The 17,080-nt window shown below is 35.7% G+C and overlaps 1 protein-coding gene across 2 annotated transcripts; it reads left to right on the forward strand.

Annotated features, from left to right (window-relative positions):
- The first annotated feature begins 780 nt into the window (after positions 1-780).
- Positions 781-16,873, forward strand: LOC135225007 (uncharacterized). 2 transcript variants are annotated; one of them, XM_064264296.1, is made up of 7 exons: positions 781-984; positions 10,718-10,819; positions 11,403-11,908; positions 12,159-12,242; positions 12,626-12,699; positions 13,214-13,393; positions 15,025-16,873. In XM_064264296.1, the coding sequence occupies exons 2-3, from the start codon at positions 10,721-10,723 to the stop codon at positions 11,751-11,753; spliced, it is 450 nt and encodes a 149-aa protein (XP_064120366.1). In that variant the 5' UTR covers positions 781-984; positions 10,718-10,720; the 3' UTR covers positions 11,754-11,908; positions 12,159-12,242; positions 12,626-12,699; positions 13,214-13,393; positions 15,025-16,873. Both variants share the same exon structure in this region, with proteins under 2 accessions (XP_064120366.1, XP_064120367.1).
- Positions 16,874-17,080: the final 207 nt, after the last annotated feature.

A 17,080-nucleotide genomic window follows, 5' to 3' on the forward strand; every position in this document is an offset into this window, starting at 1 on the left:
GAAATACCCCAAAGTTTTGCTTGACGGCCTAATTTTCATGAAGTCATAATATTTCCTATCTCCTTAGAAACATCTACTATCAGACTTTCTCCCTTTCATTTTTCAGTAATTTTCTTCTCTCAAATTGCCCTCAACAATTCTCCTTATCCTACTTACTTCAGGATTTCAATTTGTACCACTGATGAACCTGGTACTCGGTCATTCTTATACTTCTATAGATTGTATCTTTAGGATCGTCTTCTCCACCCTTCTTATTTTCTGCAAATCCTCTGTTTAAAACAATATGACCAACTTCATTTTATGCCATCATCCTTTTGCAAGGTATTATGTTTTCTATCTGTAATGACATCTGACGGACCCATATTATGTCTTTGCCTTTGCATCGAGTTTGTGATAATTTATGAATCCTTTTTACCTTTCTTTGTTCTAACCTTCCAATCGACTTCTCTCTAGGTTCCCCCCCCCCCCCACCCCCGGAAGCGAACGTTCGTGAGCTTCGAATACGCTATTCATCTCAGGCTCATGAAGGCACTTCACAAACTTTCAACGATGTCAATGATATTGTAACTCGATATATAGTAAATTATGCGTTTTTCGTTGATTTTAGACCTGTCACGTGCAGAAATATAGTGATGCACAAAAATCGTAATATTATGGTGCACAAAAACATGTACAAACCTCATTTCACCTGTTGAGGGAAATTAAAGGTTTTTCCATTTCTTCGGAAGAATTCATTTATTTAATTGTTGTTTTAAACCTTCGTCCTCATTTGGTGAGCAAACAACAGCATATAGAGTACTGAAATGTGTTTTAAAAAACCCAAAATGATACAGCAATGATATGTGATGGAGAAATTTGAACTGTGCGCAAAAATGTTTACCAAATGCCGCCACCAGATGTCTCTGCAATACCGTAAACAAATTGCGGCGCGAAATTCAGATGTTTGACAAAGTCACAGTGACGTGAGTAAGGCAACACCCAGAGGTAAGTGATAGCTGCTTATACCATTATCATTATATAATTTTAGCTATATATACTTATAGCAAGTTAAGAGAAAAGCCGTTAATATACGGTAAGGAATAACATAGCCTAATTCTGCATTCTCATATTAGGCTACCTACGACTCTAGGAAGAGTTGCTTTTGTTATAGGCTAAGGGTTTTACTAGTAGCTACTAGGCTAATGTGAGCAAGCCTTTTGGCTAGACTGTAATTGACGAGAATGTAGGCTATACTACAAGGTCTCGGCCAAAAATTAAGTAAACCTATATAATTTATGGAGCCCTGTGGCCGTCCCCAGCTAAGTAATAAGTCTAGGTTTAATGCTTGATTGACACAGGTTAGGTTAGGCTAATGCATCCAAAACCCAGATTCCCACAGGGCCCTCAAGCTTGTTGGGGCCCTAGGGTTATTTTACTGACCAAGGGCTTTTTTTTTTCTTTTTCTTTTTTTGCATAGATAAATTGGCATTTCATAAATTTAACCAAACAAAAGGTTGGTAAGCTGGTGATTCTTACTACTAATTATTAAGTCTGTGCAAGCTTATAAAAAAGTAGACACCTAAAGTTAAGACAGAGTACCAGAAATTGAGAGCTCAGGTGCCAAGGAACAATTTTCAGTTTCCATTATCTCCTATTTTTAGGACATTTGAGGTGCTGGAGGGTCTGTCGCTTCTTGAATTTATTAAAACAATATGTAAAATAACATAAAAAAAGCTTTCTTTTAAATGACAAAATTTCTGAAATTGTGAATTTCCAGAGCACATCTCAAAATCTTTAATTTTCATCACTGAGTTAAGGAGAATAGGAGGTAAGGGTAAAGAATGTGGGATCCTCATCAATTTCTTTGTTTAGAACTAAGAATAGCCTAGCCTCACTTAGTATTAGGCCTACATAACCTAACTTTCATAAATTACAATAAATCTGCTTCTTAATAACATAGGCTATGTTGGTTAGATTAAGTAATATTAGGCTAGGTTGTATTTATTTATATAAAGGGTCAGTGGATCCCACATTCTTAATCCTTACCGATTAGTGTATAGCCTAGTATGTGTAAATAAATATAGATATATATAATATATATATATATATAAGATATATATATATATATATATATATATTATATATATATGAATATATATATATATATATATATATATATATATATATATATATATATATATATATATATATATATATATACATACAGTGGTACATCGTTTGTCGAACTTTCCGTTTTAGGAAAAAAATTTCGAGAAAATTTTGTATCGTTTGTCGAACAAATGCTCGGACTTCAAACTGACTGATTATCTAGTTTATACTTGTATTCGATGGCCTACTGGGTCTTACAAGTTAAACTGCATTAATTTTGTTTTTCATTTACAATATATAGTTTAATGAGAACCATATTTGACAAAATAAATTAAAAATGAGCTTGCTCAAGTTAGTGTTCAGTGCGCTGAGTGAGATGATACAGAGAGAGAGAAAGAGGAGGGGAGAGGGAACAATGGCTCTGCTTCCCACTGACTTCTCAGCTTGGCTGGGATGATTATTGGCCCATTTCTTTCACTTACACTCGATTTGCCCAAATCATTTTTATTTTTGTTATGGTAAAATACCAATCTAGTGACAATTACTTTTTACGATTTTTTACTACTGTAAAAGTAACTCAGCTCTTTAATAAACAAACTGGTGCCGCTTTCAGCTTCTGCAAGCCTTCGATTGTTTGTTTAAATGGCTTCATAGTAAAAAGTTATTTTATCTCTTTCCTTTTCTTGCTTTCTTTACTTGTTACTTATTTGTTTGCAAAATCCTCATGTTTGGTTTAAATGTCTGCCGTCTGCCAACAGTAATTTGATGTATTGTGGCATAATTAATCTCTTTCGTGCTCTTAAGATCCAAGTGTAAACATGCTGATTACTCTCTCTCTCTCTCTCTCTCTCTCTCTCTCTCTCTCTCTCTCTCTCTCTCTCTCTCTCTCTCTCTCTCTCTCAGACACACAATCAGACACACACTATCGATTCCTTTGATTATCCTTGTACCTAATATATGAATAAAATGGATTTTATTATCAACCTTTGCATACTGCAACCAATTCAGTTTGCTCAAAGGGTTCCTGTCTCTCCTCCCGGCGCCATTTTTACCAAACAGTTCGTAAATCGTACAAAGAAAAAATAACATTTTAAAAATTTTACTTCATATAATGTACTGTTTCATTACTTTACACTCTTAATTTAACTTTTGAACATATTAATAATAGAAAAAATTTGAAAAGGGGGGCTTTTTGGGTTGGCTGGAACGAATTATCCAGATTCCCTTTATTTCTTATGGGGATATTTGTTTCATATTTCGAACAAATCGTACTTCGAATAGCCTTCTGGAATGGATTAAGTTCGAAGTACGAGGTACTACTGTATATATTTAGTTTATTCAGTTACTATGCAATCTTCTAATATGGTATGCTTTTTAATATTTCAGTTGCTGTACAGAATGCAAGGGTCTTATTACAACAAATAACCAGACAGTAGACTCATGCACATCCATTCTTGCCACGTACCAGTACAGTGAATTCCAATTATATAATTCTAAAAATAAGTCTAGGCATGTATGGTTCTGTAACAAATGTATATAACTTCATTATGAAATCTAAGTATGCCATATACCATTAAGCTAACTGTTGTTACCTCTTTTCAACTTTTTAAAGTACTGCATGATGAATGAAAGTAATAGTGGTGAAGAATTATTGAAAAATTATTTCTTTGAAGATGCAGAAAGGAGAAAGAAGTCAAGACGCAAATATCTAACAAGGAAAGCAGCAGAGTACAGAGAAGCAGCACGAAAAAAGCGTGAATTAACAAGAGCAAATGTTCTTGCTGCTAATGTCCTTACTGAAAATGAGACATTTCCGGGGCTAGGTGATCATGTGTCTGACAGCACTGGTTCAGGAAGCAGTTGATGCTAATGCTACTCCTCTGACAGATACTACCCTTCACCCTTGTACTTCTGATGAAGTAATAATTAACAGCGTTGAGAATTGTGATGCAATGCTAGTGGGATATAGCTCTTCTGAACAAAGTGAATCCAGTGATGAGGACTTAGCATGCTTTGGTCCAGTCAATCCTCACGCACCTGGGACGCTTTGGCATGATCTACAAACTACAGTTATCTCCACAAACATGACAACAACCCAAATTGATGGTGTTCTTTCTGCTTTGCGCAAACAGAATTTTTATTGGAAAGTTACCAAAATTTCATAAATCCTTGTGCAAAGCCACTTACACTAATGTTTCTCAAAACATAAAAAACAAATCAGGACATGATTACTACTTCTTTGGAGTTGAAGCCCAGTTAAATTTTACTTAGGACTATATCCAGATAGTTACATCAAACAAACTGACACTTTAATTCTCACAATAAATAATGATGGCCTACCATTATTCAAGAGCACTAGTTTATCATCTTGGCCAGTAATGGTTCGCATTGATAATTTAAGACCAAACAAGGTGTTTCCAGTGTTATTAACCGTTGCGCCTGGAAAACCAAAAGATTTAAAATATTTAGATGACTTCATCTCTGAAATTAAAGATCTTATGAGAAATGGATAGGAATTTGGTGGCAAAGCGTTTTCCATAGTGATTAATGCTGTTGTTTGTGATGCACCAGGTCGTGCACAAATAAAATGTGTTAAGCAGTACTCCTCATATTTTGGTTGTGATCAGTGTGAAAGTCGAGGACATCATGATGGACATCGCATGACTTGGCCTCATACATCAGACCTTGTACTAACGACTGATGCCAGCTTTAGAGCTAAATCTGACAAAAATCACCACAAACATGATGGATAGGCTAGTCCTTTATTACAGCTAGGAATTGACATGATACAATGCTTTCCACCAGATTTCATGCTTCAAGGAGGAGGATGCATGAAAAAGATATTAACGTGGAATATTTTTGGTTCTAAGACATCAGGAACAGGTCAGATCAGGTAGGTGTCGTATGTCCATTGGAAATGTTGAAAAATTAAACAAGAGGATGACACAGCTGAGACAGTTCATTCCCAATTGTTTCAGCTGGAAGCCTTGCACATTTCAGGAACTTCCTTACTTTAAAGCAACTGAATTGAGACAGTTGCAGCTTTACACTGCAAAAATCGTCTTCATGGATTTGATGGCTAACGTCAAAATTTACCAGCATCTTGTGAACTACAATAGTGTCTGTGCACTCCTTGTTGTTAATGAGGATGTTTGTAAATGGCGGCAAAGAAATCTATGGAAACTCATTCATGGTGTATAATGTTCACGCACATCTCCATTTCCCTGATGTTGCTAATGCGCATGGCAGCTTAGACAATGTAAGTACCTACCCATTTGATAGTAAGCTTGGAGAATTGAAGAAAATGGTAAGATCAAGTCATCGACCAATTGTCTCTATGATCAAGGGAATTCAAAGACAACAAGCTTCAGAGTGTAGTATTAGAGATCCACCCATGCTTTCTTCATGCATTTTCACAGAACCTTCAAACAACATTTACATACACATTCAAGATCAGAGGTGTTTTCAAGTTACTCAAAACAATCATGACAAAGTTGTATGCATCAAATACCTTGGGATTGGTTATTTCTATTGACTCCAGAGATTGGATGTTTTTGTGTCAGATCAAATGTATACAGAGACATTAGTAAATCTGCAGGTTATATCAGGAGTTGCAGAAGGGGCGTGAAGATTGATTTATGGAAACTTGAAGACATGGGTGAAGAAATTGAGGATATTTCCATCTGCATGGCAATGCTTCATAACCAAGATAATAGTTTTTATTGATTTTGTTTGTTCACTGTCCATCCTAAGTTTTGCATAGCTGCCGTAGTTGTCCAATCTCTCTCTCTCTCTCTCTCTCTTCTTAACATCCCCTCTACCTATCATTTCCTCTCACTCTCACTCTATTCCCCATTCCCAACATCTACCCACTTTGTGGCCATTGATGTCTTACCCCATAGTATTATTTCCAGATAGGCAGTCCCCGGTTATCAGCGGTCTCGGTTAATGGTGATCCAGTTTTATGGTGCTTACCTAGCGCCATAAAATCGGCGAGTTATGACGCCATAAGGGCTGCGTTTCAGTTATTGGTGCCATAAGGTACCGATAAAAGAGTTATGGCGCCATAACATACCTAACAGAGGTGCCATTAACTGGTTATCGACGCCATTAACCGAAATTTGGCACCATAAGCGCCATAAATTGCAGTGTTTTCAGTTAACAGCGGTTTTTGTTTATCAGCACCCCGCCAAGAATGAAACCCCTGCCGATAACCGGGGATTGCCTGTAGTAAGTCATATGTTTACCGGAATCACTGAAAATTCGGAAAGTTACTAAGTCTACGGCAGGGGTGGCCAACCTTTTGTTTCCCATGCACCAATTTTCTTCACTTCTAATTCAGATGCGCCACACAAACTTTAACCCCCTTTCAATCCTTTAAGTATGGTAATTTGGACATATTTGGCTAATTCATTTATACATATATATATATATATATATATATATATATATATATATATATATATATATATATATATATATATATATACATATATACATATATATATATATATATATATATATATATATATATATATATGTGTGTGTGTGTGTATATATATATATATATATATATATATATATATATATATATATATATATATATATATATATATATATATATATATAAATGAATTACCCATATACATATATATATATATATATATATATATATATATATATATATATATATATATATATATATAAATGAATACCCAAATATCATACATATATATATATATATATATATATATATATATATATATATATATATATGTGTGTGTGTGTGTGTGTGATACAGTGGTACCTCGAGATACGAAATTAATCCGTTCCGAGGCGACCTTCGTATCATGAGCTTTTCGTATCTTGGACTGCATTTTACATATAAAATGGCTAATCCGTTCCAAGCCCTCCGAAAACACCCCAGTAAATTTCATAATAAAGCTAAATTGACCTATAAACAATGAAATACTACAACAATTTGGACCATTCAATACCTAACTTAATACGTACTGCTAATTACCTGTAAATAAAGTGGATTAGTGTACATGGTATACAAGAAATGCTGTACGTATGTAGTAAAATGTGGAAGTTTACCTTTCAAGTGAGGCTATCTCCAAAAGTGGCGACAGAGAAGGAGGACAAACGGCAGATATGTATGTACGTACACTTAACTTTACGAAACACATAAACAAATGTAAGGAAAACATACATAAACTAAACTTTGCGAAACACATTAACAAAACTGTAACACTTACTTTACAAAAAACTAAAATTAAAAATTTTTTTTGTCTTTTATTTTTACTTTTTTTTTTACTTTTTTTTTATTTTTTATACTTTACGTACGCTTTTTTTTTTTTTTTTTTTTTTTTTTTTTTTCTACAAAATTTCAACTTCATTACCACTTTCAACTTTCTGTTATTTAGTATCAATTGGATCTTCCTTTTTGCTTACTCCTACTAAAGGCCTCTTTAGAAAATAACTATCCAAGGAAGATTGCTTCTGCCTACTTTTCACAATGTTCCTGAAACGACTCAGGCAAGCGTCATCGAACTGTGCAAGCATACTTGTGTAAGCCTTTTCGGGGTGCCTTTTTTCTACAAATGATTGCACTTTATGAAAAGCAGCTAGAACATCCTTAATTTCTGCCGTTGTCATAGGGTCGTCGTCCTCCTCCTCGCTGCTGCTAGAGAACTCCTCTTGAACGACATTATGTTGCATGGCCTCCAACTCCTTCAGGTCATCCGTCGTAAGCTCCTCTTGGTGCTCCTCGAGAAGGTCGTTGATGTCGTCCTCGTCGATGACCAGCCCCATGGACTTGCCGAGTGCAACGATCTCGTCAAGATCTGGTTGCAAAACGGTTTCAGGATCGTCAACTGTTTATGAATCTGCAGCACCAGCTTTGTTCACGTCGAATCCCTCGAAGTCTCGGGCGGGTACGGCATCAGGCCAGAGTTTCCTCCACGAGGAATTCAAGGTTTGCCTCGAAACCTCCAGCCAAGCTTGGTCAATGAGTCGGATGCATATCATAACATCGAAATGCTCCTTCCAAAATTCACACAAGGTGAGGTTTGTGGTATCGGTGATGTCGAAACATCTCTTGAAAAGATGTTTCGTATGCATCTTAAAGTTCAATATCACTTGTTGGTCCATGGGCTGGTGGAGAGGGGTGGTGTTAGGCAGAAGATAAAGAACCTTGATGAAGGAATACTCCACTAGGATATCTTCCTCGAGGCCAGGAGGGTGAGCAGGGGCATTGTCCAACACCAGCAGGCATTTCAGAGGGAGGCACTTCTCTTCCAAGAATTTCTTCACTGTCGGGCCGAAACACAGATTTACCCACTCGGTGAACAAAAGCCTCGTTACCCAGGCTTTCGCATTAGCCCTCCACATCACTGGAAGCTTCTCCTTAAGCACTTTGTGGGCCTTGAAGGCTCGTGGAGTCTCGGAATGATAGACCAGTAGGGGCTTCACTTTGCAATCCCCACTGGCGTTCGAACAAAGTGCGAGCGTAAGCCTGTCTTTCATAGGCATTTTTTCCAAAAAAGGCCAGTCTCATCACAGTTGAAGACTTGCTGAGAACTGTAGCCTTCCTTGGTCATCATCTCGCCGAACGTCTTTTTAAAGGCTTCGGCCGCTTTCGTGTCCGAGCTGGCAGCCTCCCCATGCCACACCACCGAATGGATGCCAGTCTGTTTACGGAATTTCTCGAACCACCCATGCGAAGCCTTGAAGTCTGGGGTTGGTGTTGATGTCCCTTCTCCTCAAACGTCTTCGGCCTGGGCAATCAAATCGCCGAAAATAGCGCTGGCCTTGTGGGAGATTGCCGTCTCCGTTATCGTATTGCTAGCGATTTCTTTGTCTTTTATCCAGACAAGAAGAAGCCTTTCCATCTCATCGTGCACGTGCGTCCTCTTGTTGAACAAAATAGTGACGCCCTTGGAAGGTGTAGCTGCTTTGATGGCATCCTTTTGCTTAAGGATGGTGCCTATTGTCGACGGATTTCGGTCGTATTCCTTGGCGATCACACTCAATCGCGTACCAGCTTCATACTTCTTGATAATCTCCATCTTCGTTTCCAAAGAGAGCATCCTCTTCTTTCCGTGAATTTCAAGTTTCTTGGGACCCATGACTACGTATATACTGTACGTAATTATGTTATGTAGTAAGTATAAGTATGAAGTAAAGTTCTCACACGACACGATAAAGTATACTACTACAACGAAATCACTAACGAATTTACGTTAATAAACGAAATCGTTAGAACGAACGAATACCGCGTGCGTATGATACAGATGATGCCATGCCGTGGCCGAAGACGCCGCACCGTAGTAGATGCATGATGGGAGGGATGCTGACCAATAGGAGAGAAGGATCTCATGGTGGTGACTAGCATCAGAAACCAATGGGAGAGCAGGAGGATGGTGGCGAGTCTACTCAGTTGGAGGCGCACGAGTTTCATAATTGTTATCGGTGGTCCGGGCGAATCTCGGACTTTACAGCAACAACCTTTCGTATCTTGAGCAATTTTCGAATGTAGAGCCGTAAAATTTTCCGTATTAGCTTTTGTATCTCGAGTTTTTCGTAAGTTGAGCCTTTCGTATCGAGGTACCACTGTGTATATATATATAAATATTATATATATATATTATATTATATATATATATTTATATATATATATATATATATATATATATATCCTATATTATATAGATATAATATAATATATATATATATATATATATATATATATATATATATAGTATTAGATATATATTATATATATATATATATAATATAATATATATATATATATATATAATATATATATATATATATATATATATAGATAGAAAGATAGATAAGATAGATATATAGATATATATATGTGTGTGTGTTAGTATTATTATTTTTTCTTTTTTATGAGCAAGCATGTTTTTTTCTTTTATTATCTCTGGGGTATAGTGCGCCACTTGTAATCGTGCAATGCGCCATAGGTTGGCCACCCCTGGTCTACGGGCATAACCAGCTCTGCTTCGGGGAAGCCCTTCAAACAAACCACCCCACGCCCTCCAACCCCTGCCTTTTGGTGCCTTTTGGTACTATATAAAAACGTGTGTATTTGAATGCAACATTTCAAAGCAATCTGTGAAGAACTTTCGGAGATTTAAGATTTTGAGCAAACGAACGTTGACATTTTTATTTTTTTAGAAGATAATTAGCTGATGAAAGACGTACCTGTTACTAATGCCTGATGAATGTAAGAACATTACAAAATTTTTATAATTTGGCCTAATAGATTATTGGAAAATTTAGTCAACTTATTTCATTACTGTACAGTATATACTGTACAAACTGGTTATGTGGGATGAATTGTGAGAAGATTTTCCATGTAAGTTCATTTTATGCAATAAATTGATAGCTTTATTGTAGTTAAGTAGCACTTTTTAGGCATCAGTTTTATTGGAAAACAACGTGAGAATTAGCTTTCATTGTTAAATTTATCTTTCAGGTGCTAATCAAAGTTTATCATGCAAAGGGGAGAGTAAATTTTTTTCCCCATTTATTGAAGCTGTCAATTTGAGGACCAATCCAATAATTTTTTATTTCTTTGCCTATATATTTCTAGATAATGTCTGGCTCAGACTCAGACAGGCCTCCTTGTTTCAAGAAGACGTGCATGTCAAATAGCCTCAACCGTGCATCTTCAAGACAATCGGAAAAATCTAAAGTAAGTAGTTATACTTTATTATGTTTTAATAAATCATTGAGTTTCAATTTTAGCTATCTATATATTTCACTCTACATCCCACTTCCTCTCTGATATCCAGCATTTCCATTAAAAGATTCTGTAAGTTACAGGAAATAAATCCAATTTTTTAATATGTTGTTTTAATCAGATTTCATATTGTGATTGATGTTTTTTATTTCTTAAAATTTTCCATTCAGTTATTCACATAGTATAACTTATTATACAATAGTGTCCATATTTTTTCTGTAATGTTTAAAACCATTCTCGTAAAATGTATGTATGTATTATTAATTTTATAGTATGCAAATGATTTGTCTCAAATATCTGTAGAAAAGTTATAATTATATTCATTTATTGAATCTTTAATTGTTCTTATATTGAAAAGTATTTTCCCGATATGAAATTGCAATCACTTTATCAAACAACCCCGTAATTGTCTATCCATTTAGATATAATTTTTAAAATGTCCTGTGTTAGCCTACGCACATAGCCTATATATAATCTTATGTTGAAGTGTTGCAACTTGGCTTATCCAAAAATTTTGATATTTATCTTCTTACAGAAACGATGGGCTGTCTTTCAATTCACTGGCGAGATGCCAGGATTGATGACAGTACCTGCATCTTGGGTGAAGACCACAGAGAAAATGAAAGCTGAAAAAAGCAAGTCGGCTCGATGCTACCAGCCCAGGAAAGGGAGTGTAGACGAATTGTCTGTGAGGAAACTTATTAAAACCTGTCCTGACCCTAATATTAATACCTGGGTGCTGTTACCAGGTCTCTTCAAGGACTATCATGAAAGCATGTCAAAGGCAGACATCAATATCACTGAGAGGTTGGGTACACAAAATACCACAGATAGCGAACTTCAAAAATTGGACCTTCTAGGAAAAAAAAAGCAGCCCAAAGTGTGAAGCTTTGTGAAATGAAGAAAGGCGGAAATGGAAAAGACAGAACTATATCTGCATCTATCCAGAATGCCTCTTCAAATGTTGACGTTTCAAGTGAGGAAGAAATCAGTCCAGTCACCAAGAGTAACTCATCACCAAAGACACCGATGCTTTCCAGGGTATGCTATATCATATTAATATGAAAAGAGAGTCCTGAGAAAATAACACAATATAGATTTCTGTTATACTTATAGTAAAAGTATCCCCTTGTTTTATATTAAACAAAGCTTAAAATTTTTAATTGTCATTCAGTCATATGACACCTTAATGTGTTAGATATTTTCTGTAGAAAAAAAATCTTGAAATAATGGAAGTAACAGAAGATATCCTGTAATATTAATACTTAGCTTCATTTGTACTTTTCTACAGAATCTAATCTCGAGTGCACGCCTGTCCCAGATGAGAGGAGCCCATCGGATGTTGTTAAGGATGTGTTTACTCCTACTTCTGCTGGTAAGTTAATAGTGTAAGGTTTTGTTCATTCTGTTTGGATTGTTCATCTGGGAATGTCTCCCAATAGGATCACATTAAAAAAAACTGAAGGCTATGCCTTTGCCTGCTCCATACTGCTTTGAGGAAATTTTTCCCTATGAAATGCTCTACTCTTTCCTTGTATATCCCATTGTACACATAGCTTAAAAAGAACTGCCTATAGTTGATTGTGGTTTCAACTTCCAATACCTTGCACCAAGCTTCACCACAACAACAAAATGTCTATTTTGAAATATTGGTATGTGTTTAACTTATTAAAAAATTTCCACCTGCCAGACTCTTGTACATTTTTGTTTCCATCCAGTTTCCTCTTTCCTCATTGTATTTTGTTACACTGATGGCAGGTGCAGCTAGAAGTTTGGTGGAAACGTTCAGCATGCAACGGAAGGATGTTCAAACAGTGTTTAGTAACAGAAAGGTAAATGATCAGTGCCCATTTATAATGCATGGAAATATGAAAGGATAGCATTTTAACATTTGTAGAATTTCATTTTTGAAAACAAAACCACTTTTGACTATTTTCATCTCCCACATTCAGTTACAAAACTAAATGTCTACTTTTTGGTGGAATCATCAGCTGTTATATTATTCTATGCGTTATCCAGAAAGTACATTTTTACAGTGTACATTAACTGTGCTAAAGGATTCATGGACAATTTTCCTCATTCACCCAATATGTCCCACAAACTGTCCCAGCTCACCCCATCATGTCTGGCGTGGACCAACAATATTTTTCATTAAAAGTGTACCAGATGTCTTCAGACTGAGGCATTAAAAATGATGATAAGGCTGTGCCATATATGATATGGTGGTAATATTATGCTATTCTAACTCATCCTTTCAACGCCAAAGCACTTCATTGGGTGACCATACATGGCAGAAATGCCTCCAGCTTATTTTGTCGTGATACTAGCTTTCAATTTTCTTTTCAGGATTTGGAGATATATCGCATGCTGAAGGATATATCATCTCGAGCAAAAACACTGGAGGAATATGTAAAGCACATCAAAAATAAACTAAACTCTTCAACAGAAGTTCCTGACAAAAAATTTTTTGACAATCCTTTCGATACTCGTCAAAAATTTGGTTTTAAAGCCAATTCACAAAAAGAAGTAAGTGGGTTGTGTATACTGTATTATATGTCAGTTATATAAGCCTTTGTCAGACAATGGTGAAAATTAGGGTGAGTGGAGTAGTTGTGTGGTTAGGAGTGGGGAGGATGAGAAAGCAAAAGGAGTGATTGGTAATAGATGGAAGGATAAAACTAGCGGTTATGATGAGACGGAAATGGGGATTTAGATGTGGGTTGCCTTGAAGTGCATGTGGAGTTAAATGGAGGGATAGTTGGTCAAATGAAAGAGTACTAAGACAGTGTGGAGTGAGAGAGGATGTGGTAGGAAGGATTAAGAGAAGTGCACTGCAATGGTTTGGACATATGTAGAGAATGGAGACTGGAAGGTTGGTTAAGAGATTGTATATGAGTGATGTGGAAGGGAGGAGGCGTGGACGACCGAGAATGAGGTGGGAGGAGAAAGTGCAGGAATATATGATTGAGGGTAAAATTGGATGGGATGAAGGTGTGCCTGTAGCTAGAGATTGACAGGCTATAGATAGATAGAATATTAGCACTTTAGCTAACTACAAAATTACTATTGTACTCCTGAATACAGCTTTGGGTACTTTGCTTTATCTTTGTGGGAAAGGTGCCTAGTTTGGTGTTTGTGGAATTCTTTGTCTTTGACTGTTGTTTTCTTCCTTAGTTCCTTACTTTTCACGTTTTTCTATTTTCTGAGACAGTTGCACTTGAAACCCTGCTTGCTGTAGTCTCCCTAAGTTAAGAATGCATCAATAAATTTATGTATCCTGCATATTTGGCCTGTCCTGATATTTTCCTTCTTTCGTAAGCATATTGATATTACCACAAATTCTCTGATTTTGTCCTGCTTGTCTATGCATACCTTTCCAATACGCTTTGCTCTCTCATCTCAAGCATGCCTTACCTCACATATCGATATTTCCCATCCTCATGCAGTCAAACCATGTCACTCCTTATAAATCATTGTCAGCATTAATTAATTTCTATCTTGATCACAGCATTAATACACACGTTTAAACTCTTAGGGTCACTGGATAAGAAATGAATACGTTTTGCTATAGTATGTAACAATAAAAGACTGGAATGTCCTTCCTAGTTGGAATAATTCTCAGCTGATACTCATATTATACTAGATTATCACATGCCGTAACTATATCTATATAGAATTGAAAATTGCCTGTTTTTCCTCTTTTCATGGCTCAAAATCTAGGGAGATCTGTGGAAAATGATGGAACTATGCTGAATGTTCTTTAGGAATCTTCATATAAAACAGTATTTGATCATACTTAAAGGGTGGTGTTCAATTTTTACCCAATAATGCTGTTACCTTCAGCTACAGTGTTGTATAAAAGCTGCCCAATTATTGTACCACCTTGGTAATGATAATTGACTGAATGTACTCTATCTATCTAAATTTTACCATTTTCATTCACCGTCTAACATTTGCTTCAGTGCATCACCTTTGGCACCACTATCCCTGAGGGGATCGCTAAAGAAAATACCACTACTAAGAATGCTACTAGCTATATTGGTGATGGTATTCTTAGAAATAGTATGGTTATTTTTTCTTGAAGTGTGAATATGTTTTTTTTATAAATTTATTAATTTATTTACCTAACTTTTTTCAAACTGACATTTCTTTAACAGCTCATTGAACTTGAAAAGCAATTTGCTGAAGGAGAAGATACCAAGAAGAACAGGAGCACTTTGCTGAGAATCTTCATGGACTTAGCTCCTAAACCAAAGAAGAATGAGAAAGGTGCAGTTTTGGGCGTAGTTAGGGCCACCATGAAACTCTTGGCAGATGACTTTATATGGCAGTATTTTAGTGCTTTAGGAAGGTCAGGAATAAAAAAAATAGCTATGTGTAATGTCATGCCAAAGCTAACGGATTTGGTTTTATTAACCCCAATGAAGTTGTTATAAGTTGATCCCAAAGAAGATAGATCAGCTCTTTCAACATATTTGAAAAATACTAGCACTAGAGTAGCAGTGAAAAAACATAGGATAAAAAGTGCCACTGTGAATTCAGCATTCAAGGAAGGAGTTAATAGGAGTGAAAATAACCGAGTGGAGGAAGGAAGTTTCTTGCAATGCATGGAAAATTTAGATTATGTACTTTCTCCAGATGAGATTACTTCAGAATCTGAGTGATCTCGTCACTACCAAGTGGAAGTGGAGTATATCAGTTTTTTCACTTTTTCAGGAGAGCCATCTAAAGTTTTTGAACTAATGTTCCTGTTAACTGCTCATTTAATCCTAACTGTATTAAAAATAAATTTGGCACAGAGTTTTGCAAAAGAATGTAGTAAGAGTAATATAATTTTTAAAATTCTACTTTTTCTTATGCTTAGGGGTGTTGAAATAGATACACCCTTTTGTCTTTTTACGAACAGTTTTTCAGTTTCAAAACACTAGTTACGCCTTAGTTGTATCCTTTAATTCTGTTAGGAGAAGGATCTGAATTTACAGAATTCATTAGTTATGCAAAATATATGATTCTCTTCCATATGAGGATCCCTTCTGTACCCTTCACATTGTCGTAGAAATCAATGTTTTCATTACTTCATCACTTAGGCTTTTTTTCAGTGGTTTTATTCATTTGTCTGTTTGTTCATTCACAACATGGAAATTGAACTTGTTCTTACTATTTTTTTCAGAGATATTTTGGAAATGATTTGGGGAAATTATTGCTTGTGTAAACATTTCAAGAGAATAGAGAATAATATTTAAAAAGCTAAATCATCATGGATGCAATGAAGATGAATAATAGATAATTCATACTTTATTGCCAATACTTATTAAAACTTCCTTGATGTACATGATAGAATTTATAAAAGCTGTATATATGTATTTTTTTAAAGGTGGTTTTTGGGACGTAAATGCTATGAAAAGCTATTTAGTTTAGTGTGGCAAAGATTTGAAGAAATTCATACGCTCTGAACTCTGACAATTGGTAAGACACTATTACAAAGTTACATAAAATCTCCATACTTCTTAGAGATCTGAGGTGGTTCAATGTGGAGTTTACAAAGCAATAAATTGTTTGGGTGAGGCTAGCTGCATTCGTTGCTTCAGTGTTATAGATCTAAATTGTTTATTTAAGTGACCTGTCTTGAAAACTTTATCCAAAGAACACTGTTTTGCACCATTACCTCTCTCATATTTGTCCAATTAACAGAATTCCCTCCGTCGTCTATTTTAATGGATAATAAATAAGTACCTACTTTTGCCATGGTCTTATAATAAAAAAAATCAAGAGTGGGCTGGATGAACAAAATAAGGATGTTTTATCCTTGCTAGTGATAGGCCTCGAAGAAAATTGATGTAAATCTCCAAAAATGAATGCAAGAGCACGGCTATGATTAAAAGATTTTTACTTTGTGCAGATCACCCATCCGCAACAGTTTTACACTAGTTTTACACTTTTCACCCCGGCAACATCAGTTTATCAAAGTAAATACTAAAGCAGGTGTAGGTCCTCACTGCAACAAGTCAGTGGCTCTATTTCATTTATTTCATTTTCATGCAAAATAAACGATAAGCAATATTAAAACTTTCATTCTCCTAAGTTGTTTATTTTAATGTATATGAACCTTCATTTTATGGTCTTGAAAGTGATTAATAAAAGCCATTACAGGTTCATGTAGCCTTGTGAAACAATCTTCAGGGCTTCTATAAGGTTGTTTAATATCCTTACAAA

This window comes from Macrobrachium nipponense, chromosome 12 (genome assembly GCF_015104395.2).
Source record: "Macrobrachium nipponense isolate FS-2020 chromosome 12, ASM1510439v2, whole genome shotgun sequence".
NCBI classification, from domain to species: Eukaryota; Metazoa; Arthropoda; class Malacostraca; order Decapoda; family Palaemonidae; genus Macrobrachium; species Macrobrachium nipponense.